The sequence below is a fragment of the Sparus aurata genome, chromosome 8 (assembly GCF_900880675.1).
Source record: "Sparus aurata chromosome 8, fSpaAur1.1, whole genome shotgun sequence".
In the NCBI taxonomy this organism is placed as follows: Eukaryota; Metazoa; Chordata; class Actinopteri; order Spariformes; family Sparidae; genus Sparus; species Sparus aurata.
Window position 1 is genome coordinate 16,058,162 of NC_044194.1, and position 24,844 is coordinate 16,083,005.

Consider the following 24,844-nt stretch of genomic DNA (forward strand, 5'->3'; position numbering starts at 1 on the left):
AACACAGTTAGAAGAATGGTACAGTGCGAACTGAGTATTGAAACTGTTTCAAATATTCAGAATTCATATGTACTGATATTTTTGACAACATTAGTGCTAATCTGCAAATGTTAGCATGCTAAAGCAGCAAACTAAGATTGCAAACATGGAAAATGTTTCACCTTCTTCACAGCATATAAGCATGCTAATTTTAGTATTTAGCTCAAAGAATCACCACTATTGCAGCCTCACATGACACATGTGTCTGGACAGTTATATCAAAAGACTTTGAAATTAGAGCTCAACTTAACAAACGTCAAACTATAATTTTTTTTTAAAAACTGACATTAAAAGGCACCTTTAAAACAACTGGTCTTTGAGGGCAGCCATTGCCAGGAAACCCCATGACACAAGTTTAAAAAGCAAACACTATCAGGGCACCTGATATCTACAGAGAAGATAACTCAGCTGTCACTTAGGTGAGGGACGTGTAAAGTGTGCTCTTGTGCAACACAATCACATGAAACAAATGGGTCACGGGTTGAGGGCAAATCAAACAGGGTTGTGGTGCAGGAATTGTCAGGTGGACGGGGGGTCTATTTTAGTGAGCCATTCAGATGAGACTTTGAATACATAAATCTTTCACTAATAACCAGAAAGCGCTTTTTCTTTTCCTGACTCACCGTTGTTGCTGTCCTCTCTGACTTCCTCTCATCTTCAAGGTAAGATTCATATCAAATAATCAACCTATGCTATTTACTACAAGTAAATAAAAGTCAGCCAGATTTATTGTAGACATTAACGAGAGCTCTTTGACTTCACATTGAGACATTATGTCCGCTTCAGTCATTGGGACCAGATATCTAAGCACTTTGCTCTATAGCCACACGTTTGTTTGGGTCAAGTCAAGTCTAACTTTAATGTAGGAAGTAGTGAAGACTGCATATCAGCATGCCCGTGACACAGCTGGTATTTATGTGAGGGAATGGTTGCTATGTTGCTACTTTTGCCAAGGTCTGAAAACAACTTCTTGAACGTGGCTCTTGGGGTTTGACTTCTACGGCTTCTTGATGATCTCCTGATCCTTTAAGTGAGGAAATGTAACCCGAGGCTTAAACTGCATGCCAAGGTATTGGCGGCTGGAATCAGCGCGCTTGACCCATCGGTGTGGCTGAAAAGCTGTGGTGATAAGTGATGATGGCTCGCTCGTATGAATTAGCAACCTCCTAGGTGGAGGGGCAAGGCTGCAGGCTTCCGAAAATTGTCTGCTGCTTTGCTTGTTTGCCTTGACTTTTGCACCCTGTCAGGCTGGCTTAATTCAAATTGGACATATTACTGCGTCAGAGGCATTGATATGCCTTCATCCTTCTCTAACACCGGCATCTATTCATTGACATCTAATGCCATATATAAATTAATTAAAAATAGGAAATAATGACCATGTAAAGCCAAAACTCCAGAGAGATGGTCTGAGAAAGTGAAAGAAAGAGACAGAGGAGGAACATAAATTATTTTCACTTTAGTTGTAACCTAAAACTTTAAAATGGGAATATTTTGTGTTTACAACTTAGAAGAGCTCTGTTGTGGATCCTTAGGAATTGGGAATAAGAACTGTTTTTTATATTACTCTCACAGTCGCGACAGGTTTGGTGTCGTTCCTCTTGCTGCTGCCAAACCTTTCCGCTGCTTGGCTTTCTCTGGCATCATCAAGGCCACAGCTGCTGGACACAGCGAAGCATGGTGGCAATGTCGCCAAATATAGTCATGCAATAGGCACTTTATAACAATAGGAAGGATTATCTGGTCATGGAAGAATACTGAAAGCCCATTGTGGAGAATTGGACGAAATAAACCGTTAACTAGAGTCATCAAACTATTAAACTATGTATCAAAATACATGAAATGCTGTGAAATGAGTAAAAAAAACTTCGTTTGTGCTTCAAAGGTTCCGTAAGCTGCAGACATGTCTGAGGGGTGAGTATCTTCCTGTAAAGAGACATAATTATGTACACTATTTCTATGTTAAATAATTAAAAATATGTATCTTTTGTCTTCTTTTTTTGTCACATGTTGATGAAGACCAGTGAGTTCAAATTATTATTATAAGCATCTATTAATCAATCAATACTGATTCAGAATTCTGCATTTTATTCTTTAAGAAGACAATCGGAAACCTATATTAATGACAGCATTTCATGTATTCCTTTCTTTCTGACAGAGGAAGTCAAAATATTCAGCTACACGCCGGCTGCATTTGAAGGTAGGTCTTGCAGACCCTTAGGGGCTATGTGAAAAGTATTTAACAGTGTGCCATATGATCTGAGGGCTGCTTAAGTTTTTGTCCAAGCTTATTAACACCTTCCTATCTTACAGTCCAAACTGCTGAAGAAGGCAGCTTCTATGCTGGTGGCTGAAAGTGAAGAAAAGAAACGCGAGAAGGAAAGAGTTGTGAATGAGTGCTACCCTCCACTGAAGCTCTCAGGTCTGTCAGTCCAGGAGCTCCAGGTACTGACAAAGCAAATAATGCCAATCTGGTCATTATTATTTCACATCATCTTGACCTACTTCTTTTTCTTTCCAGGACCTCTGCAAAGACCTGCATCGTAAAATTGATGTTGTAGATGAAGCGCGTTATGATATGGAGATGAAAGTAGACAAAAATGAAAAAGAGGTACAGTAAAACTGAAACTTACCCACAAATAACAATTAAATACATTTACTGACCTAAACAATCTGCTATTGCTATATTTTTTATTGTCTAAACTTAACCTAGTATTTTTGTAGCCTAAACCTAAGAAAATATTTCTGTTGCCTAAACCCAGCATCTCCTTTTTTTGTTGCCAACCTATCAGGATGTTGTTTGTTTTATGTAACTTTTCTTAAACTGTCATGTTTTTTGCACAGATCCAGTCACTGAATCAGAAGATCATTGACTTGAAGGGCGTGAAGAGGCCCAACTTAAAGAGGGTGAAGAAAACTACAGATGACATGCTGGGTGCATGCACCGACAATTCCAAACTCATGAAGGCTGATTTCAAGGTCAACCTCAAGACAGTGAAAAAGGAGGATGAAAAGGTAAAGCTGTTGGCTAAAACAAAATAATCTGCAAGAATAAAAAAAACTGTGTAAAAGATAAATTAGAATCTATCTCTATCTTTGCAGAGGGAAGAAGTGACTGACTGGCGTAAGAACGTGGAGGCCATGTCTGGTATGGAAGGCAGGAAGAAGCTGTTTAATGCTGGACAGTAAAAAGCTTGTCTTTCCTAACGTGAACCCAAAGTTTGCAATGTTCAAGTTTTTATTTATTTAATCCCTTTTTTCAAAATCAAATTCAAGACGGTTTTCATTACAGGATAAAATAATACTGACTTTGTAATGAATAATGCCCATATGGAATTGTAAAAGATTAAATTAATGCACTTTTTTGGATTATGCTGTGTTAAAATAGCGTTAATGTTGCGTTAATGTAAACTTGCATGTATACCACTGTATGCCATGATTGTATTAACATGCATTGTATGGTATATAGTAACCTTTGCATATTGAAGTTGTGCTGAAGAAAATGCTCTGTCTTTAAAGTGCTGTATTTGTATTATACAGTTGATGGCGCTGTCTCACTGTCTGTAATACAAGTGATGCTGATTAAACCATAACAACATGTCTGCCTGGTTTCTTTGGTTTTTCAGATTTCCAGATTTACTTTTTATTTATCTAATCAACTTGATCAATTATAAATAAACATAGATGTTAATAATTGGGTCCAAGGTGGTCCAGCGATCCTGTACTCTCAGTGTCAATGGGCGCATAGTTGTTAACCTTGTGTTGGGGGATGTAAAAGTGACATACAGTACACTTACAATCAGGACACCGGAGGCTATTTTAGTTGACCACTCAGAGAAGGCAATAGGAGCCATACAATTTGACTTGAGTGTTCTTCTGGTCATTTAAAGACAGTCACTGCTCAACTCAACAGGTTTTCTGCAAAGGTTAATAAAGGTATGTATATTTTCCCACACATTTTTAAGACGATTTATGTTTATCCTGTTGGACTTATCAGGAATAACCAAAAGACTAGCAGGAGCCTTCTCAGACTGGTGGAAAAACATTAAATTGCATGCAAATTTACTGCAAATGTAAGACTGAATGCAGTTTGACCAAATATTGGTTATGACGGGACCAGTAGAATTTACGTACTTTGTTATAAAATGTATGCATTTTGTTTAAATGTCAATTCATTTTATCATATTAATGTTTAAACTCATCACAGACTATTTTCATCGAGTCATTTAATGAAATTTGCATGTTAGGGATTAAAATTAGCAACGAAACAATTCCTTTTGATAATCTTAATCAGTGCTTATCCAACATTATTCTTTTATGAAAGCCAATACACTTGTTTTGTTCCATACATTTCTCTTTTTTGACAAAAACTATTTCTTTAAAATGGATCGACGCCAACTGGGATTAAAATAGGTATATGACTCAGACTATCTGCAGCACTCAAGCGTGAAGTGTTGCTAATTTAAAGGCTTAATGTTGGTATGTTACCATACGAGGTCTGGATGACTGTTACTGGGCTCAACAAGAGGGGAAAAATACACTGATTCAGAAGGTGATCAAATATTAGTTCATTTAAAAAAGCTAAGAGTATTTATAGTGCTGCATTTGTGCAAGAAGTGTTTCTGTGTGATGCATTTCCTTGACTTTGGTATGACTTATTTCATTTACAGATAAAAGCCAGCCATGTCTGAGGCGTAAGTTTTTTTTTAATTCTATTATGTAAATCAGTATTTGTAAAACAGAGTAATTATCTGGATCTCTATCATGCTGATACTAACTTTTATCCTATTTCTTATTCTTTTCCACGTCGTAATGTCCACCACAGACCGGTAAGTTATTTATATATCTAGTGTAGCTTATCTAAAGACATTCTTCATTTAGATACACTATGTTTTTACATTACACATTTTGTCTACTGCTTTTTTTGCAGAGAAAATCTAAGATCTCTGCGTCACGCAGACTGGCACTGAAGGTATTGTCTTCTCTGTTGAATCAAATTTTGTGACATTCTCATGCCATTCACAGGTTTAGAAAATAAGATGTGATCTGTGCCAAATTAACAAGTTAGTCACTCTGTCCTTTCAATTCAATTAGACGAAGATGCTGAAAATGGCAGCTGTGATGTTGGAGAAAGACAAAGAGGAAAAGAAGCAGGAGAGAGAAGCTACGTTGAGTGAGAGAGTCCCTCCACTTCAGCTGTCTGGTTTGTCCCTGCAGGACCTTCAGGTATGTGCAGGTCACTGCATGAGCTGCAAATCATTCAGTCATCCTTCTGATCTGATATAGATGCCAGTCATACAGCATGTTCGTATGCAGTAGGTACATTGGAGGACAGATATCTTGTTGTCTATATTTTATATGTTGGACATTTGGCTGACACAGCAACCTTAAAATCATAAATTGCACATAACACACATAAATATCAACACATGTATACTTAAACTGTTTCACATAGTAAATACATACTAATTAACCAGTAATAGTGAGTGAAACTACCCATGCTATAGTTATAAAATACATAAGTAGTGCTGAGTTAGAGATCCGTGACTGTGCAGCAAGCCAAAGGACTGCAGATTATTCTCATTACTTTGTTCAATAAATATAATATGGTTCTCTTTCTGTCCTCAGACTCTGTGCAAAGATCTGCACCATAAGATTGATGTGGTAGATGAAGATCGCTACGACATTGAGGCCAAAGTGTCCAAAAATAGCAAGGAGGTCAATATTTATTCACATTAATTTGATCTATGTGTGGATTCAACGATCACAAATGAATCTTTTTAAATTATATCTATTGTTATTTAAGAGTTGACAGCTTTTTGCTAACATTCTAATATACTTCTTACTGACATGTTAAATGGTTTCCTGCAGATTGAAAATCTGTCTCAGAAGATCATTGAGCTTAAGGGTAAAATGAAGCGACCTGCTCTCAAGAGGGTGAAGATTTCAGCTGATGCAATGCTGGGAGCTCTGCTGGGAGCCAAAGTTAAAGAATCTGTGGACTTCAAGGTCAACCTCAAGACAGTGAAGAAAGAAGAGGAAAAGGTAAGTGTGGCAACTACAACGGAAGATTTATTAATTTTTTTACACAAAATTGAAGTCAGGCTGGGTTGACTCCTTGGTTCTAAACTCAGATTAGGTTTGCATTCTGGCTCGCTGCTGATGTTTTTGTGGGGTTATTTTGTGAAAGAACAGTATCACTAAGAACAATTTTCTTCTTCAGAAAGAGGAGGTGACTGACTGGCGTAAGAACGTGGAGGCCATGTCTGGCATGGAGGGCAGGAAGAAGCTGTTTGATGCCGGACAGTAGACTTTACATTTATGGACAATATGAATGCTACTTTAAAGTGGGAAAGAATAGAGAGGAAAATTAAGCTAATGTCACTGCTCACAATAGTAAGTAGACAGTGCACGTATGAGTGTGAGAGTGTGTAAAGACATCTGCAATATGCTAAAATATCTCATATTCAAGGGGAAATGCATATATAATGAACATAATTGAGTTTAACTCTGTTGTTGTTTTGTGGTGTCGGCACTTTAAAAGATTCACATTTTTAAATGTCTACACTTTCCTATAAAGCATATAGTGCAATTCGCTCTACTAGATAACGAAATGCATGGTAAACACTGCTTTTTGTCATGATAATAAATACTTGTGATCAACACAGAAAACTGATGCTGCTACTTTATTATCCGAGTTGCCTCATGTTACAGATTGGGACACAACATCGGCCAGATGGTAGTGATGATTTGAGGACTTGGCAGCTGAGAACAAAGTAGCTAAATCATCTTTGTAAATCAAAACAGACATAACATTCACATTAAGATCTGTGAACATCCAAAAATAAGAGGTCAGTGGTTCAGGGCTGCAGTAAACCTGCAGCACACAGTGCCAGTCAACTTTACTACTACTGCTGAAGTAGTAAAAAGTGAAGTAAAAAGTAAAGTAATAATTAAAACTGAAACAGTAAGTTTACCAACCGATGGAGAAAATTCACTGACAAAATTTAATTGTTGAACATTTTTCAGCCAAAAGCCTAAAATGACTCTAGATTTGATGCTTTTCTTTGTCTATGACGACAGAAAATTTAATATCTTTGGATATGGGACCAAGACATGCTATTTGAAGACACTGAGACACTGATTGTAAAAATTATTACAATCAATTGAACCAGCAACTAATCAGTAAAATATAAACAAAAAAAAAAGAACATAACTTGTAGCCAAAGCCTTAATAATAAACTTCATTCAGTGTGTTAAAAAACACCTTCAAGCACAATGACCCTGGTGAGATGTCAAACCTTTAACTGTGGGTCTACTGCTGTTGTTTCAGTCATTCAACAAAAAAGCTAGTTAGTTAGTCCCTTGGGGCGGTTGTGGTTCAGGGCGTAGAGTCATCCATTAATCGGAGTTAAGGTGGTTTAATGCCCGGCTCCGGCTGCAAGATCGTAGTGTGCTTGAGCAAGATACCGAACCACAAATTGCTCCCAGTGACTCTTCCATTGGAATGTGAGTGGTTGAGCATGGAAACATCTTGGGGCACTTTGGTTATGAAGCGGTGTATCGCTTCTAATGAACAGGTGGGGCCCATCAATGTGTGTGTGAATGAGGTCAGTGCTGTTTAACCCCCCTCTTGTTTAATCGTTCGCTGCCGACGTATCCTTACATGAGGGCAGGAGTTGCAACCTTTTGATGGGCTGAACATTTGACTCCCTGTCAGAACAATGACGCAGATTGAACTCAGGCTGGCTCAGTTTACAAACCATCAAGCCCCTGACCAGCACCTGTCCTTGTTCCTCTGCCCCCTAAATAAAACCACACCAACTTTTGGCTTTGTTCTTACCTCCAAGGTGGTCCTGCAATGTGTTGTCAGGGTATAATTGCCTGTCATCACTAGCATCATGCGAAGGAATAGTGATGTATATAGTAAGGTCAATGGAACATGTACACTGAGCATTGCACTAGTCTAAGTATTTGCGATGACGGGGTCCATTTGAATTAATAGAAGGAGACAGCACAGGATAAAGCTTACCTCCAGACTTGGCTTGACAATCACTACACTGCTGCTATAAATCATTGTTTAATTAACTTTCAGGTTTTTTAATCATTATTTTGTTTCTCAGAATTTGGGTGAGGATGAACCTGCACATTGCCACGAACCTAGCAATGAGACTATCACGATTATATTCCCTTAGAAGAACGGCAGATATGGGTACTCTTCAGTCTCAGTTGGTGACACTATTAGATGCCTATAGATGGACATCTTGAGATGGCCCACATTCACACTTGGTCTGAGCTGTTTGTTCTATAAATAAAGGTGGAGAACAAGTAAATACAAACACTCAAGGCTGTTTTTTCCCCCTTCTGTTTGAGTCCTTGACAACTTGATCCACACCCTGACGAGCTGACCCTGTTCAAATGTGAATATAGGACACTGACCCAGCATTGTTTGGTCACCTCTTTAAATGTTCACTGTCACTTCCTACAACAGGTGTTGTCAAACCACGCAAGATACCCAAATTAAGTTTTATTACCACCTTTCGCGTCTGAAAATTGTGGCGATGCTATGTGCAACAGTAAATGCCACTGCTGGTGGACCAACAGTAGCAGTAGCCCAGACTGGTATCTATTTTGGTGAGCCATTCACATTTGGAACAGACACTATAAATCTGATTGATTATTCTGCATCCACACTCAGAAAGTCTGCCTCCCTCACACACCTTCCTTCCGTTTTGAGGTGCGACTCAAGGAGCTGTTCAGCTTCACTAAGGTACAGAGTGGCTAATATTCTGGTACTTTTTGATTGGAGTAAATTTGTTGTGGTACGTCAAACTGAATTTTGTTGGCTTGTCATCATGCTGCGAGTTTAAAACAAATACTAACATGTAGAGAGTCTGTGAGATATCTAATTCAAATTAGTGTCTAGTCTTTACTTCAATGTTTTTATTTGGATAATGTTGATTAAGGCTAACAGCAAGTTGAACATCTTACATGCCTGTGGATTATCTGGCCATTCACCTTTCTTGTCACGTATGCCAAGACTCTTGTCAGTTATGTTAACACATGCACTGACTCTGAAGACTGGCAAATGGCACAAGTTACAGCTGCACAAATAATTGAAATATTATCAAAATCGTGATATGGCCAAGTGCCATAACGAAATTGCAGAAAATGTAAAATGTATCAATATTTTATTTTTTTATAAAAAGTGTGACAAAACATTCATTATTATGAACAGCTGCCATGCTGCAGAGATGCTCTGGCTTAAAACTTGTTCTCTAGATATAACAGAACATATTTGTTTGGTACAGACCCCAACAAACAAATGTCACATCAGCATGATTTTAATAGTTGAAAGTGATGATGCCATAGTGATCATTCCCGCTACTCATGAATCATATCGAATTATCTGAGAAAAATCAAAGCCTGCACTTAAGCTATTGAATTTAGTTGCAATATTTATTCAATTGGTAATAACATTTCAATTAACTCTTGTGATTTTTCATTTGAATTCCAAATACATGAGGAGACAAATAAAATATTGAAGTGCTCCTATATCTACAGAGTTATATTCATATATTCTATGATTACTTGTACTGTAACAAAGGATGATTACAATAAATAAATTAAATGTTATGTAATGAAAGCTACATGCAAAATAGTGGCAGAGCTATTTGTTTTCTGTTATTTGGACATAAAGTATTCCGATTAATGTAATGGCACCAGGGGACAAATGAGTGAGCAATAAATAACTCTATGCTCTCAGCTTTAATGGGCAAATGAATGTTTGGAGTGAGTGAAATACTTTGACCAAAGAGGTTGAAGAGATACAGCTCAATTGAACAGGTGTTAAAGGAGAAGGAGACTCTCTGTTTTCAATGATCTGCATGACGGTTTAGATTTGTGCAAAAGGAGTTTTCATTTTCTTGTACTTTTTTCACTATAGTGTGTGAATTAAAGACAACCATGGCTGACGCGTGAGTATAATCACTTTTGTGTGAATTTAATGTGCTCTTTCAAAGTAATTTTCATTCTATAAATAAGCTGTTGTGTATTTTCTCCTTCTTTTTAATGCTACATCAGATCTGTGAGTATATATCAAGCCACATCTTTCACAAGTACATTTGATAAAATTTTGTCTATCAAGTAGGATCAGGTACCATTCAATATCGATACCCACATTGGTATCTGTACCATTGTGCTGGCATCAATACTGTTACCCAACCCCACTATTTATGTCATAAAATCATGTATGATAATGTGATGTTTTCTGTAATAAATAGTAGATCAAGCACAGAATATAATGATATTTTTGTGTGTAAAAATCTAGAAAAAATCAAAGATCTCATCCTCTCGAAAGCTGGGGTTAAAGGTTTGATTTGTTCAATTTATCACAATTAATTTGATTTTGATGTAAGATCCTAGAATGCATGACATTGTGAATATCTAAAGACCACTAACAGAAAAAACGATTGTGAACATTACCTTACAAAGATGTGCAACAAGGTCGCTGGCAAGCATTAGCATGAAGTTGTGTATCCTGCAATGTCAGAAATGGTTGTGATGTTTTTACATATGTGTTGTATATGATGTCTACATATGTACAAATGTTCTTAGAAGCATGCGTCATACTCATGGTGTAAACCAGTGACACCCAAAGTGTGAACTGATGCCCCCTGATGGGCCGTGGATATACTACTGGTTGGTTGGGAGAGGTAATTGACAATTCATAAATATGCTGTTTAATGTCCAATTTTGTTTTGGAAGATTTTGTAAATTACCATAAAATATCTATGATTAAATATCTACATTTAAAAAGTAATCAGAGCTCATTAAACAGGGGGGTTAAATTACATGTTATTCTTCATTTGTTTGACCTATTTCTATTCGGTGTTTCCCATTGATATTTGCGCCACCTACCAAACTAAACCCACAGTACCAGGTGGCATTGCAATCCCAACAGGAGGGCAACATTATTTGACAGGGGAACAGACTTTGACACAACATTGGAAAGTATCTTATACCATGTCAATGACTGAAGTGTAATTGCAAGTATTGCATGTTAAAAAAAAACAACACACATTTTTACATGTATGTGGATGTTATAAGTTGGTAGAGCATGTACAGAGGCTGCGTCCTCTCTGCAGCTGCACAGGATTTTTGCTGCATGCCATCCCCCATCTCTCTCACCCCCCTCTCCTGTCAACTATCTTGCTGTCCTATCAAATAAAAGCCCAGAAGAATTTATTTAGATTGCAATGCATTACTTTGTGCCAAACTGCACATAGAATTATTCTGTTAATGAAAAGAATGAGGGAAATACTGAGTCTCATTGTTGATCTAATGGGCTTAGAGATTTTAACTGTACAGAAAAAGCCCTTTTCACATATTCATTTTTTATTTTTTCCTCAGATCAGACTACTGACAGTTGCAGCTCAGATGCTGCAGGAGGAAACAGAGCAGAAGATAAAGGAGAGAGAAGCTACTCTGGCAGAAAGAGTTCCTCCTCTTAGCATGTCTGGTCTTTCATTGCAAGAGCTGCTGGTATTACATTTTGTTATAATCTTTTATAAGTGTTCTTCTGTCACTATTCACAATTATTCTTACATGATTGAGTTCACATTTCATTCCACTACCACTAGAGGGTGCATTTTACTGTCTTACAGGACCTTTGCAAAGATTTGCACCACAAGATTGATGTCGTAGATGAGGAGCGATATGATACTGGCCTCAAGGTGTCCAAAAATGACCAGGAGGTGAGCTGTTAAAGAATTATTAGGGAAACTAAAGTATGACATTTTTTTTTTTAATAACTGCATGTCTTTATTATGAAGACAGTCACAACATAAAAGAGCTAAAAATTAACAAACACTGCCTCTAACTGGCAGCACTGAGACTAACAAGACATTTTAGACATCTTAAAGATAAAGACTGTTGTTCTTCTTCAATGATACACTCTGTGAGTTTCTATACCAACAAACCAAACAGCCAAATATTTTGGAGCTCAGTGGAGCTTATGACTGTATTTTACAGTTTTAAAATTACAATTGGCAATATATAAAATATTTCTTATATAGTTATTATGAGGTTTACAACAGAGATTAGATTCCATAAACATTTATAAAAGTAACAACTGAAAAATACTATCTCAAGTAAATGCTATAAAGCATGTTTAAAAAAATACACTTTGTTTTGGAAAGTAGTGGTGACTTATGGTTTTTCTTTCACTTTGCTGTGGTTGGCTATTTTTAAGAGCTGCTTACTTTAGAGGAATTTGATCACTCGAACAAATGTGCGCATTAATTCACTTCAGCTAAAACTGAAAGAAAAGTACAATATAATGTATACAGTTATACACTATAAGATTTTAACAATTTAGAGAAAACTGACCTTACTGACCTTTTCTGGAACTTTCAAACACATCTAGCTTTATTTCAAACTCCACCTGCTGAAGGAGTTTTCAAGAATCAGTTAACAGTTATTAAGTTGATAACCTAATTAATAAATCCATGTATGGAAGTGGACAAGACAACTTGTAGGAAAAAAATACAAGAATGTCAGGAGCTTCCCTTTACATTGTGTTTATGTAAATACATAGTTAGCACTGAGGGTAATAAGATCTACTTGACTCCCAACCAGATTGACAACATGAACCTGAAGATCATCGAGATACAGAGTAAGTTCAAGAAACCGACCCTGAAGAGAGTGAAGATCTCAGCTGAAGCCATGCTGAGTGTTCTGCTGGGCGGCAAACACAAGGAGTCCTTCGACTTCAAGGCTAACCTCAAGACAGTCAAGAAGGAAGAAGAAAAGGTAAGTCTGGCTACTGTTTTAGCTTCTCCGAAACATTCAGGTTACAGTCATTATAGGGAAATGAACTGTTTTGTCTCGTCCATGTTATGTTTCCAACAGAAGGAGGAGGTGACTGACTGGCGTAAAAACGTGGAGGCCATGTCCGGGATGGAAGGCAGGAAGAAGCTGTTTGACGCATCCGGCAACTAAAGAAACATTTCCTTTGTTATCTTCTTCTTTTAATACATTCTTAAGATAACTTACTGTCTTACCTGTATTATAATGATTAATGAATTGCAGGTAGTAATAGCTTTAAAACCAGGATTGTCTCGCTTGTAATTTCATAGAAATAGAAGAAAAACAACAGATGTTATTTGAAAATTTACTATAGACTTCAAGGGGTTTTAAAATTATTTTTCAAATAGAAAATTTGAATTATACTGATATTGCTTTTCTGCTTGGTAAAAGCAATGACTGTTTGCAGTAGTTCTCCTCAGCAGCCTTGTGATGGCAGCATAACTCTTTCAAACCATCACAGGGCACTCAGACACAAGATACATTGTTTGTCCCTCTTAAATACACAACTATTACTGTGTTTTCTGCTATCATTCAAAATGTATTGGCTATTAAAGATATAATGCTGGAAATGAAATGGTACTGTTGCATTATTTGCTAAAGTTATTGCAGCTGGAGTATGTTGTCTTCATATTTGGTTTATGCACTTGATATAAACATGAAACATGCATTTTTCTCCCAACAAAATAACAATCCTGTTATTGTTTTCTTCCACTGTTTCTTACAATAATCATAACTGATTGTGTGTGGGAGAAACTTCAGTTTCACACATATAAAACTGGACTAAAGCTCCTTCAAGCATCACCCTCTTCTCCTTGGTGAAAAGACAGAGGCACTAAGAAAGGATCGAAGGTGGACAGTGCCAATAAGAACCTTCACACCTCATACTTCTGGGATGTGAGAGATGCAGTGCAAGAATGGTGAGGACAGAGAGGCTATTTTAGTGAGCCACTCACATGAGCGCTGGAATCTATATATCTACCCTCTTTCTGTCCTCCTCGTCTCAGAAAAAGACGCCTGAGAGTATTTGTCACCTGCTGTATAAGGTAAGGAGTTTTATTTTTAAATATTTCAGAGCATGAAAGGATAAAACTCCAAAAGAATGCTTTTTATTAAAATACTCTTGCTTTAAGTTAAGAAAACTGATGCTACTTTAAATACATCAATAATAAATAGCTTGGCTGGATTTTATTTTTTATTTTTTTGGCTAAAACAGCATTTATTTTAATGCCATAACAGACTGTATTGTTTTTATCTCAATGAAAGCTGTCTCATCTAAATAAGGATTTTCCATGTATGTGAGTCAGGGTTGAGGGGTTTTTCATGTTTCAGATCAGCTAGCTTCCTCTGATCTTGAACAGAAGTCAAGTAGAAGTTATGAATAACACAGACTGGATTTATTTATATCTGTTCGTCCTCTTTGCAACTTAATTCCCTTTTGATTTCTTACTGTAATTTCAATTTAACTATTTTCAATGTAACAAATTATATATATATTTTTTCTTGCTTATTAAATTAAAACACATTTAGAATTTATATTACAAATCAAGATCAAACCTGAGGTTTTGGTCTTGATTACCTGCCTGGTAATCATATCTAGTTTTCTTTTTCAGTTTTTTAAGTTATGCGGAAGGTTTGACCTTTAGACAATGTCATGCGTTGTTTTTTATCCCTGCTATGGAACAGTGACCTACCATATACTCTATAGAATTTTTCAATCAGAAGTGATTAAAAACTCATCAGTTTTGCCTGCTTACGTTTTTTCTGTTCAGAGTAAATGAGCTAAGATATGTGTGTCCTTCTATAAAAATACATATTATTTTCCTCTTTCTTTCTTTTGTATTTTGGTAGATTTAACCAGGGGAGACACACACAGAACTGCAACCATGTCTGAGGCGTAAGTACCCATGTCCCATTTACTTTCATCATATAATGACTGACATTTTAGCATGTGAAATTCAAAAAAGATTTACCAATTTACCAACCAACCCCACCTTTTCTCCTTCTCTTTTGAATTATGAATACTGTATCATCACCCCCCTAACTGGATAGGCCTTCGGTAAGTTGATTCCACTGTCAAAGATAAAAAAAAATGATTAATTTACAAAAAGAGATTAAAAATAAGGATTGGCCTGTGTCCTGTATTCAATCCATAAAAATCCATTAAATACATAATACATTTGACTAGGCATGAAACTTATTGATTTAACACTTGAACAAATAAGAAGAGGGTAAAATACACCTGCACCTGCCTGTGCAAGAAGAGAGATATAAAACAATGTACTGACATTTGCAATCTTCTTTTCCAGAAACCAAAGCCAAAGATTTCTGCCTCTCGCAGACTGTTCTTGAAGGTATTCTATGTGAATTTGTGTGTTACGGCAGAGATGTACTTGCTTTTGACTCCTTCATCTGTTTGAAGTGTTGCTTTTGCACTTCCTCAGAAATTAATGCTACATGTCGGCAAGATGCAATACACACATGAGCAGTAGGGACACTGTAGGTAAGGTGAGGATCAGGTTACAGGGTAAAGGTCAGAGGGAACATCAGCAAAGACAACAATGATGGAAAGTTTGAAGATGAGGTAATAAGCTAATCATAATTGCCCCTGTCAAGATATGAGTGATTTATGGGCCTTACATACCATCAATAAAGGCGCTACTGTCCTTATCTCTTAGTGTTAATGAGATAGTAACTTCTGTGTCTCCATGTTTATTGTTCACATCATCCCAATTTGAAAGTTCTTTACAGACTGAGTTCTCTGGTGTTCCCTCTAGAGTCTAGAGGAATCCTCCATTAACAAGTTAATTACATTGGCAAGGGTTACAACTGTTCATGATGCAGCCAGTTGTCTACGCGAAATGTGTGGCGAAAAAGCATGTATATCTTTAGCCAAAGTGTTGGATAATAATGCTAAAAATCTTGCTGTGAACCATACATTATCTGGCTGGCTGAGGCATATTTTTGTATGCGTACCAGACCAAACTGCTTAAGAAGGCCATGACCATGCTGGAAAATGACAAGCAATCAAGAGAAGATGAACGAGAGAGAACCCTCAACGAGAGAGTCCCAGCCCTCCAAGTGTCAGGCCTGTCTTTGCAGGATCTACAGGTATACAATCATTGAAGCATTTGAATCCACATTCTTTTTGTTTTTGTTCTAAATAAAATCAACATAAATCATTTAACTGTCCAAAAACTTCACACAAATATGTTTTTCCACCTACCCCTTTTCTTATCTAGCTGCAAACAATTAGTTTTCTTTCTTTCTTTCTTCTTAGTTAGCTTCTGCTTCTGTGCTCAAAGCACTGGCAAATTGACATTTGAAAACCTCAACAGCAATACCAAGAACAATTTCTCAGTTAGTCAGAATAATTGACATACCTCATTGTCAACAGTTTTTGGAAGGAACTTTATGAAACACTTCCAAAGTTAACTATGCATTGGAATAATCTGCCTATTCTAAATGTTGCATACATCTATATAAATCCATATTATGATATAATAAACAAATCAATGCTCATACACATCATGCACTGTCTCTGAAAATAGTGACTGTTAGCCAGACTAGCTACATTCAAAAAACATTCTGACATTTGGTATTTTAACAGGTCTAATTCACTGAAGGTTTCTATCCACAGAATCTTTGTAAAGAGCTACACCAGAAAATTGACGTGGTTGATGAAGAGCGGTATGACATTAATGCTAAAGTGGTGAAGAATGATAGAGAGGTAAGTGACATTTGTGAAAGTTCTTTTTTTTTTTTTTTTGTGACAAAATTAAACATCTCTGGGGTGATAAGGGATGCATACTGTATGAAACCAATATTCACTGAACATTTTGAGGGCATGTTGAAGATGGCTTTTTGATTTGTGTTGTAAAAAGATACAGGACCTGTCTCAGAAGATCTTTGAGTTGAAGGGCAAGATGAAGAGACCAGCCCTGAGGAGGGTGAGGGTGTCTGCTGATGCCATGTTGGGAGCTCTGCTGGGCGCTAAGGTTAAAGAGTCTGTGGACTTCAAGGCCAACCTTAAGACTGTGAAGAAAGAGGAGGAGAAGGTAAGGATTGCTGGCTTTAACTTTGATTTAATACAAAATATTATGTGGTGTCACTTCAATTCAATTCACTTTATAAACTGAGGATAGTCAACTCAGCATCAGCGCTTCTTTCAACAAGTAAGGACATTTGTGTTTGTAGATTATTTCTTTGTTGTAACAATGCTTCTTGCCAATACATTGGGACGCCTGGCTATTTCCCTTTTAAATGGTACCAAATGGTACAAATGGTGCATTTGTGGGATGAGTAGCAGAGCTGAGTATAAGGGTTGCGCCCATGAAAATTGGCCAAATCTTCTCTGCCAAACAGCTTATTCTGCTATTGACTCTTGTTTGGTATTGTTTGGTGGATTGGATGATTGAAGTCTGAAGAAACAAGACATATAGGCCATTTAACAATTTATCAGTTGAAGAAACATGAGCCTCAGTAGTGTGTGGAAGAACCATACACAGCCTCCTCATGCTGGTTACCAGCCTGGTCACACACTGCTGTGGGATGGCATCCAATTCTTCAACCAGCATTTGTCACAGCCAACATGGTTGTGTTGGTCACACAACACAGTTGATCCCACAAGTGTTCAATGGGGTTGAGGTCAGGACTGCTGGCAGGCCATTCCATCATCTCCACTCCCAAATTCTGGAGGTAGTGTCTGAGAAACCCCGCTCTGTGTGTGACCAGGCTGGTGACCAGCATGAGGAGGAAGTGCCAGGTTGTTGTGGCTGTGCAGGGTTCTTCGACACAGTACTGAGGCTTCTGTTTTTCTTAAATTGATAAATTGTTAAATTGACAATATGTCTTGTTTCTTCAGACTTCATTCAATCCACCAAACAACATAGTGCACAGTTTTTGCATATTCATACAAAGTTGCCAGGTAATTAAGGCACCTTCACATTATGCCTAAAATACAACAATGATGTGAAACCTGAACTTCTAAAAAGGTTTTAAGGGAACTAGAAACCTGAGAGGGGTTTCACTTGTTTAAAAGAGGCAGAGGAAGTTAGTGTTCTCTGTATCACCAACTCTGTAGACATGTTTGTGCAAAGTGCACTTTAGACAAAATGAGCTGATTCAAAGTCTTCTTTTCATCCCACAGAAAGAGGAAGTGACTGACTGGCGTAAGAACGTGGATGCCATGTCTGGTATGGAGGGCAGGAAGAAGCTGTTTAATGCTGGGCAGTAGATTTGATGGCAATTCTCTTTGTGGTGGTGTTTGCTGCTCTAAAACAGGAGGAACCACTAAATCATATGTGTGTTGTTCACTTTACAGTGACAGTGAATATGAAGACCAGGTTAGCAACAGTTCATGTTTCAAGTGTGTAAATGACAACAGTGAACATGTTTGACTTAATGATAATTCATATCATACATATAGTTTTTTTTACATAATTTATGATGTATTATGAAAAAACATATGTATTTTATAAACTAGAGCAGTATATTGCTTGTGTAGTTCTAGCATTCAAATGAATTCATGAGCACAGCCAAACTTTTGGCTGTCCAGGTCTCTTGCAGTAATGTAACAGACTTGCTTTTTGACAAATGCTATGTACAATAATAAAAAGGCAAGAATCAAAGGGAATGCAGATTGTATGTGTCTATAATTATGAGTCTGAACAAAACTCCAATTCATACTCTCCCAGTACTCTCCCATACTGACTGAACAGTGTCTACATAAGTGTATTTTTTTTTATCCTGGCCTCAAATGACAATATAAAACAATTAATATGTACGTGTATTCCAAAGGCAGCTAATGTTGTGATCCTGGCAAATGAATTAGATTTCGACATTATGGTGAGAAGAAGCAGTGTTCTGAATCGTGTATCAAATAATAAAATGTCAATTGAGTTGCTCGGATAATTATTGTCCTCTGTAGAATGATGTTGCTCTCCTTACACGACTGTAAAAATAGGTACTCTTTGATCAGATTATTGTCCGATATTGTAGGCTGTATAGTCAAGAATGTCTATTGTCAAATGTCAAATATTGGGACTGTTTCATGACAATATTAGATATTATAGGTTTTCAGCATAAATCTGATGAAGATTGCCAGGTATTTACATTATTGTTTAGGGTCACATTACATGAACTCACCTGTCATTAAGTGTTCATAAGCTATTCCTCACATGGCAAAGCTTTGCCATTTTAGGCTGAGAATTTAAGGTTTAAGGTGTAATTTGTAAAATAAAATGGACAAAATCCAATAGTAGCTCCATAAACGTAGTCAGCTTCATAACAGCTAACTGCTGCTTGCCATACACTTTGCTGCAGCTATCTCTAGTTGTAGCAACAACCAAACTACTATATTTTCACATGTGGGAATTATGGATATATTTCAACCAAACCAGAGGTGATTGTGGACAGACAAACCAGGATGATTTTGATGAGTTTAATTTTGTGTCTGTCTGAATGAAGTGTGTTTTACAAAAAAGCAGTGAAGCCCATCTTAGTTTGGTGACATAAAGAAACCTAAAATTAGAAGGTTGTGCTTTCTTTTTAATAAGGAAAAAGATGTGAGAATGTTTGCTTTCTTGATATTTCATAGGTTTATTTTGTTTATTAAATGGCTCTTGAGGTTCAAAGTGACATAATGAAACAGGAGGCTGGGACTAGCTAATTACGTGTTAGCATACTAGCTTCAGTAGATATCTGACAACACAACACAACACAAAACAACACAACACATCACAGAGATGTCTTTGACAAAACATCAGATCTGTTGTTTCTTCACAGTCTTTTAAATAATATAACCAATGTTTTGGGTTTTTTTGTTTGGATATCTTAGGTTTTGCTCCTTTAATCAATAAAATCTGACTTCAGTGAAACACTGAGAAACTGTTAACTCTTACCTGAAGTGCTTTACTGTACTTCATGTTTGGCTAAAAAACAATGTGGCAGTATTTCTCAGACTAGTGGCAAATGATTAATGTTCTTCTATACACATACACTGACATAGTTTTGAATTAGTCAGATCTAGCAACCCTCGAGTTTTCACACGCTCCTGCATCACTTGGGGAGGGTATACAAGCTTACATAAACTGTCCCTTCCCCCTTCCCCTTCCTGTAAACAAAGTTATCTTAAAATGCTTTCTGTCTCCACAAACACCATAAATCCCCTGAAAACTGTAAACCACAAAGCCCACAGGCAACAGAACATCAACACTAAGCTGGCAGACTGACTGTACCTCTCCAGCACATCCATGAATAGGGACCGCGGCCACGCCCCTTCTTCTCCCTCCACTGCGAACGTGCCCGGCCGTTACAACTCCTCCTAATATGGGCATAACATTCGACAAAGGAACCGCCCAAATGCGATATCCGCCACTCTGATTGGAGGAGCGGATTATCAATCATCAGTTGATGGGAAGCTGTACATAGCCTGGCTGCTACTGCCAACACTCACGACTGTACTAGCTGCACTCAAGCCGGATTTTCAACCCACACAGGGTAAGACGACATTTTCAAAATGTTGTGATTGTTTTGGGGTGAATCTGTAGTTCCGTTTTTTTTTCTCCACACATTGTTCCCGTCTTTACCTCGGTCTGCGCAACCATAATACACGCTGTACTAATGGTTATCTACACAGCAACACGTTCATGCATCCATTCAGACTTGCTGAAAGGCTTGGCAGCAGCATCCGATGAATTATTTGTGTATAGCTGTGGTAGTTAGCTAACATTGGCGACATTTGTTTTGTGTCCACCCTCTGAATAAGGCTAGTTGATATGGGTAAATGTTATAGCTATATTCCTTTAGTCTGTCACCTTTTCAAGTCAACCTCTGACCTTTTGCGGGCACTGACTCCGAGAGGATCCTGCTCCTGAGCTCATATCACATACACAGCCCTGTGACTAAGTAAGGTTTGGATATTAATGTGTGTAATATTTTCTCTTCTGTTATCACTAACTTTTCTATTTATTCCTCTTGGATGTGTGCAGGTTCTTCTGCTGCTTCGGATGTCCAAGTACAAACTATTTCTGCTGAGGCATGGGGAGGGGGCCTGGAACAAAGAGAACCGTTTCTGCAGCTGGGTGGACCAGAAGCTGAGCGAGGATGGGGTGAAGGAGGCCCAGGACTGTGGCCGGCTCTTGAAGGAGCAGGGCTACAAGTTCGACTTAGTATTCACCTCCATACTCAGCCGCTCCATCCAGACAGCATGGCTGGTGCTGGAGGCGATGGGTCAGGAGTGGGTCCCCGTTGTCAAGTCATGGAGACTGAACGAGCGCCACTATGGCTCCCTGATTGGCTTGAACCGAGCAGAGATGGCTCAACAACACGGAGAGGAGAAGGTGAAGTTATGGAGAAGGAGCTACGACATCACTCCACCTCTGATTGATGAATCCCACCCTTACTTCCTGGAAATCTACAATGATCGCAGGTACACCACATGTGATGTGCCAATCAAAGACCTCCCCCGAGCAGAGAGCCTGAAGGAGGTGTTGGACAGGCTGCTGCCATACTGGAACAGCACTGTGGTGCCAGAGATAAGGAACGGCAGGACTGTGCTCATTTCTGCTCATGGAAACAGCTGCAGAGCTCTGCTGAAATACCTGGAAGGTATGCTACTGAACTGACCCATGCTATTATGATCAGTGCAGCTCTCTCAGCTTTTGTGTATTTGTGCAGGGAATGCATTCCGTTGAATTTACCACAGCTTCTGGTCTATAAAGGCTCCTGTTTTTTCTAGTCGTCAGTCACTGAATTGGGGAGGACATATCTCAATTCCAGAAATGGAAAGTTGAACTTATGCAAAAAGGCCAGTGAGTTTATGTTACATTTGGATGTGGCTATGAACTTCACTCTGACCTTTCCCTTGGGGGTTCCATGTGTCACAGGACACTCAGCGATTTAACACACATCAGCTGTTACATAATATAATGCAGCACAGGATATATACACACACAGGCTGCAATTATGTTATTGTCATACATTTGGCACGTAATTAACATAATTTCATTAGAGAATTTTTGCTTGTTGTACTGATGCAAGATATCAACATGCCTGGTTATAGCTAGTTAATCTGGCCTGATCTTAATACTATCCTTCTTTCAACAGGTATATCGGATGAGGATATTGCCAGCGTGACTTTACCTACGGGGATACCTGTGCTGCTTGAGCTGGATGAAAACCTCAAGCCGGTGAAACCCCGGCAGCTCTTGGGAGACCAGGCGAAGATTCAGGCAGCAATTAAAAAGGTAGAGGACCAGGGAAAAGCCAAACCATCAACTTGAATGCACTAGACTGGCTGTAAAACTTAACATAGCTCCATTCTGGGTGCCTGTGTGCACTTTTATCAGGTACAGTGAAAACTCTTGAAAAGACTCAAATAACTCAATATATAACATCAGACAATAACAACAATACATTGTTGTTTTAATGGATAGGTTTAAGTCTTATAGGGAAGTGGCTGTATGTGTAATAATGGCCTGACGTGGATACAGAGTGTGTGTGTGTCGCAGGTCAGACTGATCAGACTAGTGCAGGGGAAAGGTAGAGATGTACTGTGAATCTGTTAACACTGTGTTGACTTGTGTTATGTTTATGCACTGAGGAAATGTTTGATATGTATGTGATTTTTAAGCTACTTGTCTCTACTTGTGCCAGCATGGTGATGCTAAAGTTATTTATATATTTAATCATTGACTCTACCTTGCAGATTAATTGTTACGTGATGGGGCTAAAAAAATCAATCTAGAGAGAGTAAAAACTCCTTGACTAAAGATTCATTTCTGTTACATTGACTAGCTTTAGGAATATGTGCCTTCAGTATTAATGTGGTGCTCAAATTCAGCTACTTTTCAAAAGCTTCTTTTAACTAGAGCATCAGACAGGCCATATGGTGGTTTTATTTAAGAATAAAAGCACTCTGTTAACAAATCTTACCTCATAGAAATTGATAGCCAGGCTGTTCATTCCAAGAACGGGGATACTTGTGAGCCACAGAAATGCTGTTAATATGCAAAACCACTGAAATATTCTACTGTCCCACACTTAGGCATCCTTTTAAATGGCTTACTCAGTAAGAGTTAGACAGCTGGAGTTGTTTTTCTATGAGGTTTTACAGTTAATTAACTAGGTTGAGTCTAACACGCTGTGGCCAGCAACTATGGCTATTTGGTATGATAACTGGCTTATGCTTTGCACTTTATGAGGATTGTTTATTATTATTATTATTATTATTCTCTTCTTGATTTAATGCAAAAACTGTGAGTGGAAAAAAACATTATTTTTGGACGAACAAATGTAACTGTAAAATACAAGCACTATTTTGATTTTAATTTTCAATTCTAAATTATTAACGAACATGTGCAATTTGTTATTGCTTTTGTGATGTATTACATGACAGAAAATGTTACAAGCTACTGTTGAGTTGGCACATTATGTGTCATAGCTGCACTATCTTACAGGTCATCCTTTGTTACTACTGTGTGTGGCTACGTCATTGTACTGTATGTTGTATTGTGTTTCTTGTTTGATGTACCACACTTAGCATAACTTTTTGTTTTTCCAGATTGTTGTGTTTCTCTGACACTGTCCCCTCTTCTCATTTCGCAATGTGAACATCTTTGCCTCCTTTCCTTACCTCCTATGCTTGTGTCTGAGACACCATATGAGATGCAAGCAGAGGAGGCGAGGAACAGACACGAGGGGTCGAGCCCTTAAACAATTGAAATGCCTGTTTTTTTTTTTTCTTTACTTTTTATTTAAATATGTGTGGCCCAGCAGCATAATCTGCACGATCATGCATTTGTGGAAAACACTGGTTTATTTTTAATTTCATGTAAGATGATTTAATGTCTTCCCTGTTGTTCACACCTTACCATATGAGAGTCTGCACGATGAAATAAAAGGGAATTTAAATTTTCCATAGAATTTTTTTTACTTATTTCTGTGTCAGTTTTAAGGTTCATTTCATTGTATAGTTATCATTTTGCAACAGGAAGGCATGTTAGATGTCACACTGGCATGAAATTAATCATACATTTTGTGGAGCACCGGAAACAAATTAGAAAATGAACAACAATGCATTTTGGGAAGTACAGATATTGTGTGCAATTTGGGTTCTGGTTGCCTTTCGCCCTCGGGAAACAGTAAACAGCTGAGTCTGTGTGGATCCAGAGGGACGGCTCTTTATTTGTCAACCACTTTTGTAATTTGGCTAAACCAGTGGGGCTGAGCCAAGGGAAACCCTGTAATTGGATGGAAATATTCTTAAAAGGACATAATGATTAACATGATCCCCAGCTTTGTGGCAGGAATGATACAGACATTATAATGTACAGACCGCAGTGCTTGTATGTAGCTGACGAGGCAACGCATCTTGTACTGCAGAGGTGCTTCATACAGGCATCTGGAGAACATTTAATAAAACTGAATTCACACTAGGGCTGTTGCGACTTAACAAATTCACACTGCAAATCTATCTTTATCTTTGTTTAGTGTTTGTTTTTTCTCTTTTTTGACAAATATATTACCCTCAAAAGTATGTGGAGGTGGACAGAGAGTCTTTCTAATATCACGATTATTGTGAAAATCACAATATCACAAAAGCCCTAATTCACACCAGGAAGAAATTAAAATAAAAGTGGACTTACGCTTGTTTTGAATTGCTTTGGAAATACAGCGATAATATACAGCAATATATATTTAGTGATGCAAAGTCATGTAGAAAGGAAACTGCCCGGATACACAGAAGGACTGTCTCTTTTAAAGACCATATCCTAGCAGTATGTGAATCAGATAAGATAAACCTTGACTGACATTAACAAAAGTGAATTAATTTCACGAAGAATGAACTGTATAAACTAGAGGAATCAATGACCTTGCAGTTAAACACTCATCAGCCCTGTGTGGACATCACTGGGATGCAAGTTGAGCAGGCGGG

The 24,844-nt window shown here is 37.8% G+C and overlaps 5 protein-coding genes across 9 annotated transcripts; all 5 read left to right on the forward strand.

The window, feature by feature from the left end:
* The first annotated feature begins 583 nt into the window (after positions 1-583).
* LOC115586786 (troponin I, slow skeletal muscle-like) lies at positions 584-3,639 on the forward strand. Its single transcript, XM_030426134.1, has 8 exons — positions 584-701; positions 1,925-1,953; positions 2,059-2,062; positions 2,198-2,239; positions 2,353-2,484; positions 2,561-2,650; positions 2,884-3,054; positions 3,142-3,639. Exons 2-8 carry the CDS (start codon positions 1,943-1,945, stop codon positions 3,226-3,228), a joined length of 537 nt encoding a protein of 178 aa, XP_030281994.1. The 5' UTR covers positions 584-701; positions 1,925-1,942; the 3' UTR covers positions 3,229-3,639.
* Positions 3,640-3,830: 191 nt separating this feature from the next.
* On the forward strand, positions 3,831-6,711 carry LOC115586785 (troponin I, slow skeletal muscle-like). 2 transcript variants are annotated; one of them, XM_030426132.1, is made up of 8 exons: positions 3,831-3,975; positions 4,710-4,733; positions 4,865-4,868; positions 4,970-5,011; positions 5,134-5,265; positions 5,668-5,757; positions 5,911-6,084; positions 6,263-6,711. In XM_030426132.1, exons 2-8 carry the CDS (start codon positions 4,723-4,725, stop codon positions 6,347-6,349), a joined length of 540 nt encoding a protein of 179 aa, XP_030281992.1. In that variant the 5' UTR covers positions 3,831-3,975; positions 4,710-4,722; the 3' UTR covers positions 6,350-6,711. The 2 variants fall into 2 exon arrangements, with proteins under 2 accessions (XP_030281992.1, XP_030281993.1); XM_030426133.1 differs by lacking the exon at positions 3,831-3,975 and adding an exon at positions 4,496-4,591.
* A 1,913-nt stretch (positions 6,712-8,624) lies between these two features.
* LOC115586784 (troponin I, slow skeletal muscle-like) lies at positions 8,625-13,478 on the forward strand. 3 transcript variants are annotated; one of them, XM_030426129.1, is made up of 8 exons: positions 8,720-8,809; positions 9,986-10,016; positions 10,123-10,126; positions 10,370-10,411; positions 11,452-11,583; positions 11,706-11,795; positions 12,679-12,852; positions 12,952-13,478. In XM_030426129.1, exons 2-8 carry the CDS (start codon positions 10,006-10,008, stop codon positions 13,039-13,041), a joined length of 543 nt encoding a protein of 180 aa, XP_030281989.1. In that variant the 5' UTR covers positions 8,720-8,809; positions 9,986-10,005; the 3' UTR covers positions 13,042-13,478. The 3 variants fall into 3 exon arrangements, with proteins under 3 accessions (XP_030281991.1, XP_030281989.1, XP_030281990.1); XM_030426131.1 differs by lacking the exon at positions 10,123-10,126 and having other exon boundaries at positions 8,625-8,809; XM_030426130.1 differs by lacking the exons at positions 8,720-8,809; positions 9,986-10,016; positions 10,123-10,126; positions 10,370-10,411 and adding an exon at positions 10,483-10,754.
* Positions 13,479-13,784: 306 nt separating this feature from the next.
* On the forward strand, positions 13,785-18,541 carry LOC115586783 (troponin I, slow skeletal muscle-like). The gene is made up of 8 exons (XM_030426128.1): positions 13,785-13,952; positions 14,758-14,803; positions 14,959-14,965; positions 15,216-15,260; positions 15,886-16,017; positions 16,547-16,636; positions 16,791-16,964; positions 18,056-18,541. The coding sequence occupies exons 2-8, from the start codon at positions 14,793-14,795 to the stop codon at positions 18,140-18,142; spliced, it is 546 nt and encodes a 181-aa protein (XP_030281988.1). The 5' UTR covers positions 13,785-13,952; positions 14,758-14,792; the 3' UTR covers positions 18,143-18,541.
* Positions 18,542-20,293: 1,752 nt separating this feature from the next.
* On the forward strand, positions 20,294-23,829 carry bpgm (2,3-bisphosphoglycerate mutase). Of its 2 annotated transcripts, none has more exons than XM_030427140.1 (3): positions 20,294-20,406; positions 20,898-21,516; positions 22,015-23,829. In XM_030427140.1, the coding sequence occupies exons 2-3, from the start codon at positions 20,916-20,918 to the stop codon at positions 22,188-22,190; spliced, it is 777 nt and encodes a 258-aa protein (XP_030283000.1). In that variant the 5' UTR covers positions 20,294-20,406; positions 20,898-20,915; the 3' UTR covers positions 22,191-23,829. The 2 variants fall into 2 exon arrangements, with proteins under 2 accessions (XP_030283000.1, XP_030283001.1); XM_030427141.1 differs by lacking the exon at positions 20,294-20,406 and adding an exon at positions 20,440-20,814.
* The last annotated feature ends 1,015 nt before the right edge of the window (positions 23,830-24,844 follow it).

What these genes read in the sequence shown, in the direction of transcription:
- LOC115586784 (XM_030426129.1), top strand. An exon ending in CTCGAAAGCTGGGGTTAAAG is followed by an intron (nt 10,412 to 11,451) that starts GTTTGATTTGTT and finishes TTTTTTCCTCAG; the next exon opens with ATCAGACTACTGACAGTTGC. An exon ending in TTTCATTGCAAGAGCTGCTG is followed by an intron (nt 11,584 to 11,705) that starts GTATTACATTTT and finishes ACTGTCTTACAG; the next exon opens with GACCTTTGCAAAGATTTGCA.
- LOC115586785 (XM_030426132.1), top strand. An exon ending in TGTCCAAAAATAGCAAGGAG is followed by an intron (nt 5,758 to 5,910) that starts GTCAATATTTAT and finishes GGTTTCCTGCAG; the next exon opens with ATTGAAAATCTGTCTCAGAA. An exon ending in TGAAGAAAGAAGAGGAAAAG is followed by an intron (nt 6,085 to 6,262) that starts GTAAGTGTGGCA and finishes TTTCTTCTTCAG; the next exon opens with AAAGAGGAGGTGACTGACTG.
- LOC115586783 (XM_030426128.1), top strand. An exon ending in TGTCTTTGCAGGATCTACAG is followed by an intron (nt 16,018 to 16,546) that starts GTATACAATCAT and finishes TTCTATCCACAG; the next exon opens with AATCTTTGTAAAGAGCTACA. An exon ending in TGAAGAAAGAGGAGGAGAAG is followed by an intron (nt 16,965 to 18,055) that starts GTAAGGATTGCT and finishes TTCATCCCACAG; the next exon opens with AAAGAGGAAGTGACTGACTG.
- LOC115586786 (XM_030426134.1), top strand. An exon ending in CACGCCGGCTGCATTTGAAG is followed by an intron (nt 2,240 to 2,352) that starts GTAGGTCTTGCA and finishes CCTATCTTACAG; the next exon opens with TCCAAACTGCTGAAGAAGGC. An exon ending in TGAAAAAGGAGGATGAAAAG is followed by an intron (nt 3,055 to 3,141) that starts GTAAAGCTGTTG and finishes CTATCTTTGCAG; the next exon opens with AGGGAAGAAGTGACTGACTG.
- bpgm (XM_030427140.1), top strand. Translation starts at nt 20,916, where the DNA reads ATGTCCAAGTACAAACTATTTCTGCTGAGGCATGGGGAGGGGGCCTGG. An exon ending in TCTGCTGAAATACCTGGAAG is followed by an intron (nt 21,517 to 22,014) that starts GTATGCTACTGA and finishes TTCTTTCAACAG; the next exon opens with GTATATCGGATGAGGATATT.